The 17,410-nt window shown below is 36.9% G+C and overlaps 1 protein-coding gene across 2 annotated transcripts in view; it reads left to right on the forward strand.

Annotated features, from left to right (window-relative positions):
* Positions 1-17,410, forward strand: part of LOC149779740 (G protein-coupled receptor kinase 3-like) — a 345,786-nt gene that overhangs the window by 294,262 nt on the left and 34,114 nt on the right. For both annotated transcript variants that reach the window (XM_089940600.1, XM_089940601.1), the window contains exons 14-15: positions 12,072-12,172; positions 14,800-14,962. In XM_089940600.1, the coding sequence (XP_089796726.1) occupies positions 12,072-12,172; positions 14,800-14,962 (264 nt within the window). The remainder of the gene's footprint in view (positions 1-12,071; positions 12,173-14,799; positions 14,963-17,410) is intronic.

A 17,410-nucleotide genomic window follows, 5' to 3' on the forward strand; every position in this document is an offset into this window, starting at 1 on the left:
AGTAGTAGTGTGCAGTGACCAGTCACTGGCCTACTATTTCCGAATTTTCTGGTTCCAAAAAAACAGGAGGTTTCTGCAGAAGGAACCTTTCAAGATGGAGACCAAAGCCTCAAAGAATACTTTAAGATCTGGTGATTGGGTGGTCATCAGCAACCTTCAGAATGATTATCTTCACATCCCTTTGTTTCCTCTTCACAGGAAGTACCTCTGGTTTTGCTTGGACAGGGAGGTCTTAAAGTTGAGAGCTATGCCATTCAGGCGTGCCTCTGAACCCAGAACTTTTACAAGGATCATGACACTAGTTGCTATCCACTTAAGGTTACTGGGAATCTCTGTCCATCAATATTTAGACGATTGGTTGATCCACAACAGCTTGCTTTCACACTAGATATGTCAATGTTGGTCCAAAGCTTATTCCATCTCAAAATTTCATCTGTGTAATGAATATCCTCACAGAGGATTAGTCTCTGTTTCACTGGGCAGAGTAGACAAGATCCTGACCATTTTGGTGGCTTGAAGAGCCATGACTACATTGTTGGCTCATCTGTTGGTATCTCATCTGTGGACCTTGAACTTTGATGCAGACCTGGTTCTCCTAGACAGATTATAATTATGTCTTCTCCTTCAAGAAAACTGTAAACTACAGAGAGAGACTCTCATACTGCTCAGATTTCTCTAGGTCTGCATTTTTACTATTACCTGACTTGATGGACAAATGAGTACCAGTTTCTGGGCACAGTCTACATATATGCCCCTAAACCCCAATCCTATCTGTTCACAGATGTGTCAAATTCCATATGAGTTGCTTAGCTGAACGTAGAAGGGCTGATTCTTCAGAGTTCATGGGCCCAAAAAGAATCTGCCTTCCACATCAGCAATTTGGAAATGAGGACATCATTCAGGGCTGAATCAACAAAATAATTAGTCGCTGCATGATGGTCTCATCCATCAACATGGTGTTGATAGCATACCTCAGTCGACAAGGAGGTACACATGATTCTTCTGTCTAAAAAGAGGTTTGGAACCTTCTTTGCTGGGCAACCTCAGAAGGGATTACCCTCCAAGTTTTCTACATTCCTGGCAGAAAAAAATATTTTGGCAGACAGGAGGGCCAAGATAGTCCTCATGGAATGGCCTCTGCACCAGTCTGTAGCAGATTCCCAGTTCAGACTTTTGGGGAGACCCTTGGTGGACTTGTTTGCAATAGGCTAAACAACAAGTTCCCCTTCTTTGTTTCTCTAGTCCCAAACCAGAGAGCCTGGGCAGTGGACACTTTCGTGCTGCAGTTGGGTCATCTGTTCATAATATGCCTTCCCACACTTTAGAATGATACCATTTGTACTTGAGAAAGTAAGGACCTCCATTGCTCAACATATTTTGATCACCCCTATCTATTGCCCCAGTGATCATGGATTAAGGACCTTTTTGACCTGCTGGTAGACCAGCCCAGGACATTATCTCAGAGGAGGGACCTTTAATCACAGCACAGATTTTCTCTCCTTCACCACAGCCAGCATATTTTCCACCTTTATGCTTGGCTCATCTCACATGATGTCTTAGCCAGGACAAGTTCTCAAGCAAAGTTGCCAGATGTTAAATCCAGGAGACATTCTACACCTGTGGTCTATGATGCCAGGTAGAGACCCTTTTGCCAATAGTTCATTATGAAACATGTTAATGTTAGCTGTCTTGCCATTAACTCAGTGGTTGAATTCTCATCCGTTTTTGAAGAGAGACATTGCTCAATTTCTGCGATCAAGCATTATAGGGCAGCCCTATTTAACACACTCAAAACTTTTGGAGGGCCCAGTCATCAGTTTGAAATCTCACATAGCAGATATGATGAGATATTTTTAGATGCAAAGACTGATGTTTGCTAGCAAATGCATGGAAGAAATTTCATGTGTGTTTTGTGGTCTCTAACTAAATCCCCTATGAATCTTGCCCTATCCATAGAGCAATGCTGTATAAATTGCTTTGGGAATCATGAGTTGATTGCTTACCCTTGCCAACAAGGTTTCTTAACAGAAAAGCAGCTTCCATCAGTTGGTATACATCTGCTTGAGATCCTTGTCTCAGTGGCTTCTATTCAGGGGATAATCAAGATAGACTTTATGTCCAGCTAGAGCTTTATGTTTTTATTTCTGAAGGGAGAAGAAAGGAAAGGAAGCATTTGTTACTTCCCTTTAAGAGCTCAACTGATATTTAGGCTACCACCATTTCAAGGTGGATTACCATAACTATTGCTACCTCATGGGCTTATCAAACTGATTCATTCTGGAGGATGTGATGAAAGCCATGTCTCGGTGATCTCAAATGACCACCTCCTTCTGCCTTTGCTCATTGGCTTACCAAAGTGGAGGCGTATCTTATTTGGGGCTGTAAAACATAAAATGGTCCATACAGATACAATTGGATAGTAGTCTACAGTACAGGTAAGTATGCCTTGATTTTTTCCTTCACCAGGTTTTGGAATTATCAGCCTCCCACTGAACTGTCAAATTCACCTATGCAATAGCAACAGGTTATGTATTACAGATGTAAAAATGAATGGGTGAGGGAGGATAAACTATATTTAATGATTTAATACTTGTCACTATTGCCAGATTCCCTCCTCCTCCCACCCCACTCTTATGTCCAAGTTGTTTTAAGACTACATACTGAAAAATAATGAGGGCTATTCCCCTGGGCCAGGGTCATGGGTTGGACTCCAGCTCTTTCTGGAAGTCACCTTATGGGAGGATTAATTTTCATACGTCAAGGATATTTTCTGAGTGGAAAAGAGTAAAGCTACGCAATAGCAACAAACAAGTAATACCTCATTAAGCTCAGTTTACACCTCCATCCATGAACTAAAAATATACCCTCCCTCGTTAGTTATAATTTCAATTTATGTGAAAGTTATACAACCTGTGGACCACAATTAAAACTTATTGTTAAAGATTTTGGATGACTGATATTATGGGTAAGAGACTGTGCATATTAATTATGTCATTATCTTGGGAAAGAAATTTTATAAGAAGATAGTAAAATTGGTCAAATCAACATGCTATAAGATTTGGGAGATAGTTTGCACAGCATTACATAAGCCTATTTATGATCATCTGTTAGATTATGTATTCCAAGTGAGCTATGTCAGGTGTCTTGTATTGCATGACATTGTTGCACACACAGTCATGAAGTTTGAAGCTTTTTTATTCATCATGAAGAGTACTACTCAATATTTTAAAAAATGAGGTCACAGTGACATACTTTTCATGCTTCAGTGACTGATGGGTATTTGAAATTTTTCTTTATGGTAATGGTATAAAATTCAAGCTTTATGAACTCCAGAAAACAGGCATGATGAAGGAAGACACAATTGTTCTTTTGTCTCCATTTGCAAATTGACATATCATTTTATGATAGAGTCCTTGCTACAATCCACATTACAGTTTTGTTCTAAACTTATTGTGAGCTATACACATGATTGCACAGTGTCCTGACTCCAGCTGTATGAAACCAAATTAATTTTCTTTGTACACTTTGGACTTGGAAATAGTTAGTATATTTAATTTATATTAGGTACCTGACTTTTATCATGTCCATGAGTGAAAGTTGAGGTTTTGCCCACCTGATTTTTCTCATGATTCTAAGAAGTAATTAAGATATTTGCTAAACTTTGAGTTCAAGACCTAACCTTATTTATGGGCTTAGATGGTTCTGGAATTGAACTTGTTTACAGTTTGGTTTAATTATTTATTAGGATGATTGGATTTTCCAGAACACTCTGTTGCAAAATAGATGAAGTGAAATATTCATATAAATGATTTGGTAAACAATGATTATTGTTTAATATCAGTCTGTGGTCAGAGTTTATTGTTATGTTCAGATATAATTTGAAAGGAATTATCTATTTAGATTATTCATTGGAATTACAAAAATGATCATTGACGTTTTTGACTTAAACACTTTTGGGGATTATTGAAATCTCAAAGGCATTCTGGATGACATCATTGTGGTACATCAGGACATTCAAGACTATTGAAATTCATTCAGAACATTCTATACTTTTGGACTTATGATGAGACATTTAAGATTTTTGGGATTTAATATACAATACTGTATCAGATGAATTTTCACTTTGTAGTCTCAGGAAAAAAATTGTTGAATGTTTCTCAAGTTGTTTGCTTCACTTCCTTTTTGTTACAGTTTAAGATCATAAAGTCGTAACAGTAAGACTGGTATTTTCACAGAAAGGTTGTGCAGGTGTTAAAATCTTTTTGAATAGGTTGCAGGAAAAAACACTATAACATATCATTTATTAAAAAGGAAGAAATGTGGGCAAACATATAGTACAATAAATTATGCTGGCTCCTGGTTTTCCAAAATGGACAGCATGAGAGAGCACGAAATCTCTTCCAAAGATAAACTACCAAGATTCTTTACTCCTTGAAAATTAGTTTTCCAGAGAGAATAAAATTAAATAAAAGACAAATCATTTGCTAGCAAAATCTGATTATCAGCTGGAGATCAGCTGGCATATAATACATTAAACATGATTATAACCCTGAGAAGGTTTTTGGAACAGTCATGCAATATTGGAGAACTCAATTATTTATGAGTTGAAGATTTCTAGAGGCATCAGTCTTTTTGTTAAGGAATCAAGATTTGTTTATGTGTGAGAGTTTAGAATGCTTGTATTAATGCATTGGAACCCTGTTGTAGCAGGGTAGTTGGTGTCCATAATAGCTGACCACACTTGTTATGACATGGCAGCTGGGGTCCATAACTGCTGACAGCACTTTATATAACATGGTAGTTGGGGTCCTTAATAGCTGAGTGCATCTTTTATGACATGGTAGTTGGGGTCCATAATAGCTGAGTGCATCTTTTATGACATGGTAGTTGGGGTCCATAATAGCTGAGTGCATATTTTATGACATGGTAGTTGGGGTCCATAAAAGCTGAGTACATCTTTTATGACATGGTAGTTGGGTTTCATAACTTCTGACTACACCTGCTATAAAATAATTGGGTCCATGACTGCTGACTGCATTATGCACTGAATCACACTGTAGTGAGAATGATAAGACTTCAGTTAATGCATGTATGAGTGGTGGGATGGGGTGGGAATAAACCAGTCAAATGTATAGTACTAGTTAATGCATGTGTGAGTGGTGGGATAGGGTGGGAATAAACCAGTCAAATGTATAGTACTAGTTTTGACTATCTGCTAATTTATACAGTAAGATAACCACATGTTTGATGAAAATTAATTGGTTCTATGTAAGAACATGTTTTACAAACTGTAAGCTCCAGGTATTTGAAAATTAAGTATTTTTAACTGTTTGTCATCTTGGCTTTGCTGAATGGCCTGCCCTTTCCTAGGTATTTTCAAAAAATTGGAGATAGCACTTGGCATTGCATTACATTTTTCTGATCGCTTCAACCGTGATCTTCATTGTTTACTAAATAAATATTGTCTAATAAATATTGTCTTTAGAAAATGTCATATTTAGTCAATATCTTTCTGTAAATTTGATTATATACATATAAGCCAAACATCACTCCGATGACCTAAGTGGTTAGAGCATCTGCCTTGGATGCAGGAGGTTGCAGGCTCAGACCCACCAGTCATACCAAAGACTTATAAAAATGGTACTATCAGCTGCCTTGCTTGGCGCTCAGCATTAAGAGGCTAGTGTTAGGGCTGGTTGGCCTGGTGTCAGGATAATGTGACATCACTATAAACTGTTGCACTGCAGATATTGTAGTGATATGATTGAACAATTGTTAAAGCTACGTTAAAAATCCAAATTACATTCACATCAGCTAAATAACATTGATGGTAAATTAAATATGTATTTCTTTAGTCCCTTTGTATGTGTCTAAACTGGAAAGCTCTTCTGCAAATTTAACAAAAATTTTATGAATTGCTGGTGGTGAGCCACTGCTCATGGCTCATGGCTTTTGTCATCTTGCAGTTTGTACAGTATCTTTGTTAGGTATGTAACAATATCTAATGCTTACCTTACTGAAAGCAGCTCTTGCTGTGGGTTGTGTTTTAAGCAATGTACGCTAAAGTAATGATTGTTAGAACTTTGATGATCCTTTTTTTGAATCATTGTTCTCCTAACCAACACAAAATCCCCCAAATATTTCAAATACATGTATATTGAACTACCATCTGGATGGCTGTGTGTCGGGCACTGAGTCATGCCACAGTAGCCAATCTGGGCTGGTCTAGGCAGGATTGGAATGCACAGTCCACTGGCTGTGTGTCTGGCACTGTGTCATGCCACAGTAGCCAATCTGGGCTGGTCTGAGCAAGATTAGAATGCACAGTCCACTGACTGTGTGTCTGGCATTGAGTCATGCCACAGTAGCCAATCTGGGCTGGTCCAGGCAGGATTGGAAATTACTGTCCACTGGCTGTGTGTCTTACACTGAGTCATGCAACAGTAGCCAATCTGGGCTGGTCTAGGCAGGATTGGAATGCACAGTCCACTGGCTGTGTGTCTGGCACACTTAACCTTTAAGACACCATAGCTCCAATCCATCTGAGGAAAATGAGATGTTTACTAACATTCTTGTATCTCCTGATGAGTTTGTATAATTGAGACATGTGAATGTTTTAATCTCATCATGATTTAGATCACCTGATTCTAAGGCCACATAAGCCTTGGGTATGGCCCAAGTCAAAGGTCAAGTAAGCCTATAGTATGGCCCAAGTCAAAGGTCCAGTAAGCCTATAGTATGGCCTAAGTCAAAGGTCAAGTAAGCCTAAGGTATGTCCTGATTCTGAGGCCTATTAAGGCCATGGTATAGCACTTTGTTTGCTATGTATCATCCATCCATTTATAACAACTTTTCGAAAACCATTCGAGCAATGTCAACTAAAGTTTTGAGAAAGCACATTGGTATGAAAGTGTTTTAGGTATTTACAGATGATGCTTACCCACCATTCAATATGTCTGCTGTTACTAAATATAATGTCAAACTTTAAATATCTTGACTTCTGCCCAGAGAATTTCGACATTAAACCTTACATATTTGTGCAAATGATGCCATCCAAAATGGTTATTGTTATTCCAGACGCACTTTTAAATGGGTTCCTCTCAAAAGCTGCTCAAAAGAATTAAATAGACTGAAATGATTCTTGCGTGATTGTGTTTCAAATTTATGCAAACTATGCCAATATGTCATCCAATATGGTCACTGTTACTAAAAATAATACAATCTTTAAAACCCCATCAGATTGTAAAGGTTACTGAGAGCGTTACAAATGATAACAATCCATCCTCCAACAGTCCTAAAAGCATGAAAGAAACTAAAAAATATCTTAAAGAAAGAAGAAGAAAAAATGTACTTAAATAGAATTTAACCAAATTTGACAGAAAGTATCCTGTTAGTGATGGTCTTTCATATATGAACAAACATTGCCAACATGATATCCATTATAGATGTTTTTACAAAAAATAATTATAAAAAAATTAAATAACTTATTCTCAAAAGCCTCTTACCAGAATTTTACTAAATTTGACAGACAACATCCTTGTACAAAGTTCTTATAACATTTTTTTTATACAAATGTTGCAGATCCATTACCTAATATGGCCCCTGTTAGTAAAGATAAAACACAGAATTTAAATGACTTCCAAAAACCTTCTAGTAAACAATTGATGATCTGCCAACAATGGATGCAGATTCTAAAAATAGAAACTCCTACAACAACTCATCTGTCTCATCTGGAGACTAGATATCACTTTTCCAATGAAGTAGTTGTTGCTGGCATTCAGCCTAGTTCTTTGTATGTCCTGTACTGTTGTATGTATGTACAATCATGTGAATTGATGGTTGTATTGTTCTGCTGATCACATGCAAATGGAGGACACAGTGACCTACTTTTCACACTGCATTGACTTTGCACGGTATTGAAAATATGCCTCATTGGAACAGGTTTGACAGGTTTCTAAAAAGTTTTTATATTAATCAATCAAAATAATTTGAAATTTTGGCAGCAAGGATCCAAATAACCTAGATATCTGGGTCAGTTGCTCTTTACTATTGGGTTGCAGTCATTGTCAGCCATCTGATTACTTGGGCCTCTTGTTTTGCTTGTTGTGTGCATTTTTATATCAACCATTCTGATGTAACAAAACATTTTAATAATTTTTTGTTAATGCTTCTTAGGCCGGTAAGAGAAGTACTCTTACACAATTTGATTAAAATACATGTTTTCTTTGAAGAAATTACCCTCCCCCAAAAGTGGGCATTGTATTGTGAGAGGCAGTTGGTAGAAGCAGAAATAATGGTGTTTCAGTGGTTAGTGTGCCAGGCGCACAACCAAAAGGGTGCACATTTGAATCCTACAAATGGATAAGCCTGGATCAGCCATGATATTGTGTTATTGGGCAAAGCACCTTACAACTAACAAAGCAGATTTAATAATAATTTTTAAAATATAATTTTAGCCTAAATAAAAATGTTAACATATTTTTGATATTAAATGTAGATGATATGATTTATTTTTTCTCATTTCTCATGCTTCTTTTAATGGAGGTATGACTTTTTTTATTGACCAGTAGTTGGCTGTCACATATGTACGTTTTTAGCATGCAGCAGTAGATACTACAATACCATGTTCAACATTATACCCGCACATAATAAGCTCACATATAACCTGTTTTTTGGACTATAAAATATCTCTTTTAAAATACACATCCTGATCATGGCATGATTCATAAAACGGAAATGGCTGCTAAAATGACCTAAACTTCCTTCTTGCAGCCTTTCAGTCAGACTTTTTTGTCTCACTTATGTGTATTGGTTGGTTGGTCAAATCAGTCTCAAAAACGGATCTTATGTGTATTTTATTGGGAATAGACATATTTGGTGAAAGAATGACCTCTAAAGTGGAGAGTTTTCATCACAAAGGGAGCTAACTCTTCAGCTATGTACATGTGTAAGTTTGGATCGCTTTGTTTGGCTTAGTCTGTGTGCACTTATTATTGGCCTTCAGCCTTATGAGATTTATGCAAATAATAAGTCCACAGTGCTGATAATATGTTGAATATGGTAATAAATTAATAATATTTAGTACCATCTTGCCATGCTATGTTTAGATGAATTGACTAGATTCATATAGTTCCTAATCATATACAATGTCATTATTCCATTGCCTATTATATAACGTTATTGTGGTAATGGATTCCATTAAATATTTTGTAACATTATTGCTTCTTAAGGTTTACCACTTGGTTTTAGTTTTCAGCTATGAAAACCTTATATTATTTCACATCATTAATTACCGCCCCATTTTCTGTGCCTATATTTAGAGTTTGCATCATGGCCTAATTTGTAGCATACAGTAAACTCACCATTTACTCATATTTGATGTTCCCGAGTCTTGCATTTATGTGAATTAATAATAACACCCACGCAGGAAAATATACCCTGAGATGCATGTTGTTTGCAGATATATACAAATGCACAGTATGGATTGCTAAGGAGGATTCTGGAAGCATTGCTCAGTCTCAGCGTTGCCATTGTGGCAGTAGCATCATTGCTAAACTGCTCTTAACCCATCATGCTTCATCAAGTGTGCAAGATGAGAGCTTCTAACAGTGATTATACAAATATTACCCTCTCCACTAGCCTACAATTCTGGATGAAAAACTTGAACTTGTGGTGAGGTGCAAGAAAAGTGAGAAGACAAAGAAAATGAAGTGTGATGCAGGGCACAGTCAGTCAGCTCACCGTACAACTAGGGACATTGATGAGATAATTAAAGAATACTGTAAGAGAGCTACACTTTTACCTACTGCCTGTGTTTCATTAACAAGACAGCTGTCATGGAGAAAACAAAACATGTTATGAACATGGATTGAGCACTAGAATCAAGAACAACCTAAGTGATTCAAACAAAGGCATGCATCATTTATGATGTATTACAATGTGATGATCCTGAAGCCAAGCCATATCGGTGAAAGTGCCAGATGGTCTGGTAAATTTAAGGCATATCATGGATTTCATCATCTGTTATTGAGGATAAAAGCTGTGATCTGAGGCAAGTTTTCAACTTGGATGAAACTAGACTTCTATGGAAATGTGGATGCCAAATGTTTATCTCAGTTGAGGATGAAACTGCCACAGGGTTCAAGCCATGAAGGATCACTGCACAGTACTGCTCAAAGTGAACAGAGCTGGTGACTTCAGGGTCATACCATTGATAGTTTACCGTGCCAGAAACTCTCAGGCACTTACAGGTTATTCAGAGGGTAACATGCCTTTACTTTGGAAAGTCATCTGGCAAGGAATGGTTTCTGGATCATTGTTTGAAGATATTTTTTCCAGTCACTTGGATTTCAGGGCTTACTGTAATCCTCAAGATTTGACTTTCAAACTTCTAGTACTTCTTGATTTGCTTCAGCCCCCCCCCCCCCCATGAAACCTTAGTGACAATGTCAAGGTACTCTTCTTGCCCCTGAACACAATGTTGCTCATCCATCCCATGGACAAGGGTATTATTCCAGCTCCCAAGAGCTATTATCTATGGAGTACCTTCAAGAAGCTTATCAATGAGACAAATGAAATTACAGCTGTCAAGAATTTTGGAAGAAATTTAGCATCAGGATTGCCATAGACATCATCAGAGAAGCCTGGAATGAGGTAACACAACAGTGCCTTAAAGGTTTCTTGAAAACATCAGGCCTGCTGTTGGGAATGATTTCTGAGGATTTGCTGCTAATCAAGTCATCGGTGATGCAAGGCATGAGATTGCTGATATGGCTGACAGTGCTGGCTTTGAGCAGGTTAATGAGGAAAACATGACTGAATGGCTCAATTCCCATAGGGAGGTACTCTGTACTCAATTCCCATAGGGAGGTACTCAGTTCCCATAGGGAGGTACTCAATCCCCATAGGGAGGTACTCAGTTCCCATAGGGAGGTATTCAGTTTCCATAGGGAGGTACTCTCAAACAAGGATCTTCTTTCTTAAGACGAATAAGGAGTGTCATGAAGAGGAAGGGCTTGTGGAAGAAAATGAAATGCCCTCACCCAAGTTCTCATGATTAAAGTCATTGTTGAGGCTTTCAGATATTTGGATGCTTACCTTGCCTTGTTTGATGAAAACTACCCCAATCTTGATGTGGAAGTTTGCCAGACTGATGAAGGAAGTCAATTCCTGCTTTGCAGAGCGTAGGGAACTGGCTTAGTGCAGTCTTCCTTGGACAAGTTCTTTAGGGAGTGGGACAGCACTATCTGGACTCAATCAACCTAGATATCACTGCCAGCGTTTGATATGTTTGATCGGTATAGATATACTGCTTCCCACTGATGGAAGGATTGAAGATTATTTGATGCCCATTTTGAATATTTTGTGTGCATTTCTTATAATCTAACTAAATCACTATGTTGAATTTTTTTCTTTAAAAACATAATAAAGTATTTGTTGGAAAAGGTTTTTTTTTTGGTATGTTTGTTGTCATAAATGTGCAGTCATAGAATGCAACCCCTTACTTTTCTATTTCCTATGGGAAAATTCACATTTGAGTCATGTGAATGTGACATAACATGAGGTTCCTTAAGAATGCAATATGCACGTAGATTGGAGGTTTACTATACATTGTTATAACATGGCCTCACTTACAACATAGGTCACTTTTATTACTCCACACAAACCATGTTATAAGGTACCATGGCACATCAGTTGCTGTATTTACATTAAGTTTTAGATAACTTTTTGTCATAGTCTTTGGCAACAACTTTCATGACTACTATACTTAGATCAAAATATATCTACCAAGATTTTTGACAATTTACAGAGATTTGTTTACAGTGTGTTCTTGTTGACAAAGTGTGAAATTTTGGACTTGTTTACTCAGAAATCTTTGACAATGTTACTTTTGTCATTGACATTATATGAATCTTGCTGATTCCAGTTTTTTATCAAGCTTGGTCTCTTTATTGACAGAATGCTAAACTTTATTTAACAGATTTTGACAATATTTTGTTCACTTTATTGGCTGATTATATGAAATTGTCAGAGTTATCAGAGTTTTTTACAGTCATTTTCTTTCTTGACAGAATGTGGAACTACCTGATTCCATGTCATCAGAGATGAAAAACGTTCTGGAGGGATTGTTGAAGCGGGATGTAGAGGAGCGGCTGGGCTGTGGTGGAAGAGGGTAAAGGCGTTTTTTGTATCACTGCTTTAAAAATATGGGGGTAATTTTCAGTTGGTTTGTGATCTGTTCATCCATTCATTTTGTACACACCTCACTCTTATATACAGCTCTTCACGGGAGTTGTAACTGTGACTCACATTATAAGTGAGGGAGTCATAACAGTGACATGCATTTTAAGCTAGGAAATTATAACAATGACTCATATCATGAGTAGGGAGTCATATCAGTGACTCACATTATAAGTGAGGGAGTCATAACAGTGACATGCATTTTAAGCGAGGAAATTATAACAATGACTCATATCATGAGTAGGGAGTCGTATCAGTGACTCACATTATAAGTGAGGGAGTCATAACAGTGACTTGCATTATACGTGAGGAAGTCATAACAGTGACTCACATTATAAGTGAGGGTGTCTTGTACTAAGAAGTATTGCAGCATGGTTGTCTTGTAATAGTGCAAAAAGTCATTAAAAAATGGTATTTAATTGTGTGAAATACAAAATCTGTTGGTTCTCATAAGTTAAGAACTAATAATAAATGAAAAAATTCAAGAATGTATAATTTAAGAAAAACAAAATCTTGATAATCAGTTGGTATCTAGATACCATTTTAATGATTGCCATATGCCACTTAATGACTGCCATATGCCATTTTCATGATTGCCATATGCATATGTATGGTTGCTATATGCCATTTGAATGGTTGCCTTATGCCATTTTAATGATTCCCATATGCCATTTTAATGGCTACCATATGCCATTGTAATGGCTACCATATGACCTTTTTATTGATTGCCATATGCCATTTTAATAATTGCCATATGCCATTTTAATGGCTACCTTATGCCATTTTAATGGTTGCTATATGCCATTTTAATGATTACCATATGCCATTTTAATGATTGCCATATGCCATTTTGATGATTGCCATATGCCATTTTAATGGCTACCATATGCCATTGTAATAGCTACCTTATGCCATTTTAATGATTGCCATATGCCATTTTAATGATTGCCATATGCCATTTTGATGATTGCCATATGCCATTTTAATGGCTACCATATGCCATTGTAATAGCTACCTTATGCTATTTTAATGATTGCCATATGCCATTTTGATGATTGCCATATGCCATTTTAATGGCTACCATATGCCATTGTAATAGCTACCTTATGCCATTTTAATGATTGCCATTTTAACACATTAACCCCTGGAGGGTTTTATCGTTTTTGCCTGAAATTCGAGTAGGAAACATATTTTGAAAGCTATTTCTGAATACATCCTAATACATCAACTTCCAGGTGATTTTCCAAAAATCTAATGCCTAGTTGTGTTAGAAACATCGTTTTTCATTGGCTATTTGGCTTGCGCATGAGCAGAAGGGTTTTGCAAAGGTTCATCTGTCTATTTGCAGTTCATACCGGTCTGCCTTAGATCTGAGACCAAAAAGTCTCAAATCCAGACACAAAATTGGATTACGATCACAGGTAAATTGTGGGTGGAAAAAAATCGGGTCCAAAAAATGAGGTTTTTCCCTCTGTATTTTGTAATGCAACTAGAACTTCCAGATTATTTGGTATTATAGTAGAGCTACATCTGGTTTACCTTTCTATAATACCACCCACTTTAGTGTATCATACATGACCTTGACACTACAACTTTTTTTCTAAAACTGCTGTATGAGTTTCAACTAAACTTGGCAGATGACATCCTGACATAAAGGCTTTCTAATTTTTTTCAAATGCTACTGATAAATATGGTCTATGTTACTAGAAGAAAAACAGGTCTTTAACAACTTGTTCTAAAAAAGTGCTCCACAAAATTTACCAGATTTTACTGAAAACACCTTGGCATGAAGGCCTTCCATATGGTACCAATTTGCTGTCAGATATGGTCACAATTACTAAAATTAGAAAATCCTGTAAATGACTTCTAAAAACTTAGTAATGGATTTTACAAAATTTGACAGAAAGCATCCTGGCATGAAGGGTTTTAGGTGGTGCAAATCATGTCAATCTGCCATAAAAGATGGCTGTTGTTAAAAATCTAAAAGAAAAAACCTTTATTTTCTTCTTAAAAAACAGTTCAACAAAATATCACCAACTTTGACAGAAAGACTCTGAACTTGCAGGCCTTTCAGACTGATGCCAGTCTGTCAGATAACATTGAAACAACTTTTATCTCCAAATAAAATCACTTAATACAGTTTGGTTAGCATTGACAGAAAGCATCTTGCCATTGAAGCCTTTCAATACTGGGTCAGTGGTCCTGATACACCATCAAATATGGATGAAGAAACAATAAATATAAAAACTTTCAAACAATTGTTTTATAACATAAACAGTGATCATCAATGAAATAGATACAGATTTTCAGCCAAATGCTCTACATTTGAATGTTAGGCAGATGTCAGCCAGGTGAGTGATTTTATACCCACCCCACTTGGTCCTTTTGTTAAGGCTTATTTCCATTTCAGTCTTCCATGACTCAAATGGCATTAGATTTTGTGCTTTTGTAAAATCTACCAAATGTAAAGAAGTTTTCCCCATTGAAAACTAACCACTATATAGTGATTTACTTTGAACTATTGGTATTTTGCATACATTGTATGGGTTTTCTTAACAGAGCCAATGAGGTGAAGGAACACCCATTCTTCAAGTCCATAGACTGGAACCAGGTTTATATGCAGAAGTACCCCCCTCCTTTGATACCCCCTCGAGGGGAGGTGAATGCAGCAGATGCCTTTGACATTGGTTCTTTTGATGAAGAAGACACAAAGGGTATCAAAGTAAGTGTTGCCCAATCTTTGTCATACCCGTTACAATGAAACACAAATAAGAACTAGAGTAAAAACACTATGATGCTTTTAATAATAATTCCAGCATTGTTGTAACACTGGCTTTTCAAATGATGAAGCTTTGGGGGATTAAAAGTACACACAGATACAATTATTGACATGTATGAAACAGTAGAGGATATTTGCTTGAAATGAGTGAATAATGGATATATTTTATCGAGTGGTTGAAAATAGTTAAGTTTTTCACCCATGAGATGAAATATATCCATCATTCACTCATAGAAAGCCCAAAAAATGTAATATTGTGCTCAAACATAATGGCTTGCAAGATGTATTGTATAATAGATTTAAGTAGCAGATATCTTACTGAGTCCCATGCAGTGACCATGGTTTACTTACTGGGTCACATGCAATGACCCTGATTTACTTACTGGATCCAATGCAATGACCCTAATTTACTTACTGGATCCCATGCAGTGACCCTGATTTACTTACTGGATCCCATGCAATGATCCTATATTACTTACTGGATCCCATGCAATGAACCTGATTTACTTACTGGATCCCATGCAGTGACCCTAATTTACTTACTGGATCCCATGCAATGACCCTAATTTACTTACTGGATCCCATGCAATGACCCTAATTTACTTACTGGATCCCATGCAATGACCCTGATTTACTTACTGGATCCCATGCAATGACCCTGATATACTTACTGGATCCCATGTAATGAACATGGTTTACTTAGTGGGTCCCATGCAATGACCATGGTTTACTTACTGGATCCCATGCAACCATAGTTTACTTACTGGGTCCCATGCAATGACCATGGTTTACTTACTGGGTCCCATGCAATGACCCTAGCCTACCCTTTTTGTTTTGCTGCGTTTTGGGATTTTTCACACAGAAAATACAAACAATTACTTAATACACCTTCCCAGTTCAACGTAAAATAGCATATTAAGGAAAAAAAATAATTTGCATCTTGGTTAGTTTGAACTTAAGTTATCTTTATCAGAAAGCAGCCATATTTACCACTTGGCCATTTAAGCATTAGAATAACTTCAAATTTCATAGTTATGGGAGTGAAATTATTTTTCTTAATTCACTCCTATAAATTATCACAGTTATTTTACTTTGAAAATGGAGTAGTTCACGTCAAAGCATAAAATAAAGTGTAATAACATTTTTTAGCAACAGGTCTTCCTTATTATAACACACTTCAATACAAGGTGATACTAGATATAATGCATTATGGCTATAGGTCAAAATTACTTTTCTATGTTTTTAAAAAAATAATAATAAATGTATAATTTTCAACATCCATTAGCTTAACAATTAACAAAACGATTGCTCTTAAATTAGTGTCGGATGTAATCTAGTATGAGCTGAAATACAATTATATAAAGCTTAGCATTTTACCTTTATTTCCTTTTAAACATTTTTACACAAATTTATTTGACAAAATTATATACACAACTATGACTAAAATTATTACTCTGCAGCTGATGTTTTGGTTATCCCCTCCCAACATGTATACATGCATTCATCAAATTTTCTATCAATCTTGTTATACTGCTGCTTTGTCTATGATGTGGTACTGGGCAGTTATGGATAGTGCTGCTTTGTCTATGATGTGGTACAATGGACAGTGTTGCTTTGTCTATGATGTGGTACCGGGCAGTGATGGACAGTGCTGCTTTGTCTATGATGTGGTACCAGGCAGTAATGGACAGTGCTGCTTTGTCTATGATGTAGTACCGGGCAGTAATGGACAGTGCTGCTTTGTCTATGATGTGGTACAATAGACAGTGCTGCTTTGTCTATGATGTGGTACCGGGCAGTAATGGACAGTGCTGCTTTGTCTATGATGTGGTACTGGGCAGTAATGGACAGTGCTGCTTTGTCCATGATGTGGTACTGAGCAGTAATGGACAGTGCTGCTTTGTCCATGATGTGGTACTGGGCAGTAATGGACAGTGCTGCTTTGTCCATGATGTGGTACCGGGCAGTAATGGACAGTGCTGCTTTGTCCATGATGTGGTACCGGGCAGTAATGGACAGTGCTGCTTTGTCCATGATGTGGTACTGGGCAGAAATGGACATTGCTGGCTAAAATATTAACATTTATACATATTAGATTACATGGATTATATATTGCATTTCAGTATCACAGACATATGACACAGAGTAACTCAAATTCTTTGCATTCATGCAGATAAATAAAACCTCAGAAGTTTTCATCAGATATGAATTTTATGGAACTCACTGCAAGCTATGATCTTGGCATAAATTATTATTCAGCTTATTTCACATGCATGAGCCAGAGATCAACACTAGGACGACAGTGGTATGAATTGAGCATTTTACTACTGCACTATAAAGGTGTATATTGCAAACAGAAATGATGAATCCCCCAATTTCCACCCGTCTACC

The sequence above is a fragment of the Sinohyriopsis cumingii genome, chromosome 17 (genome assembly GCF_028554795.1).
Source record: "Sinohyriopsis cumingii isolate HCF-2022 chromosome 17, ASM2855479v2, whole genome shotgun sequence".
Classification (NCBI taxonomy): domain Eukaryota; kingdom Metazoa; phylum Mollusca; class Bivalvia; order Unionida; family Unionidae; genus Sinohyriopsis; species Sinohyriopsis cumingii.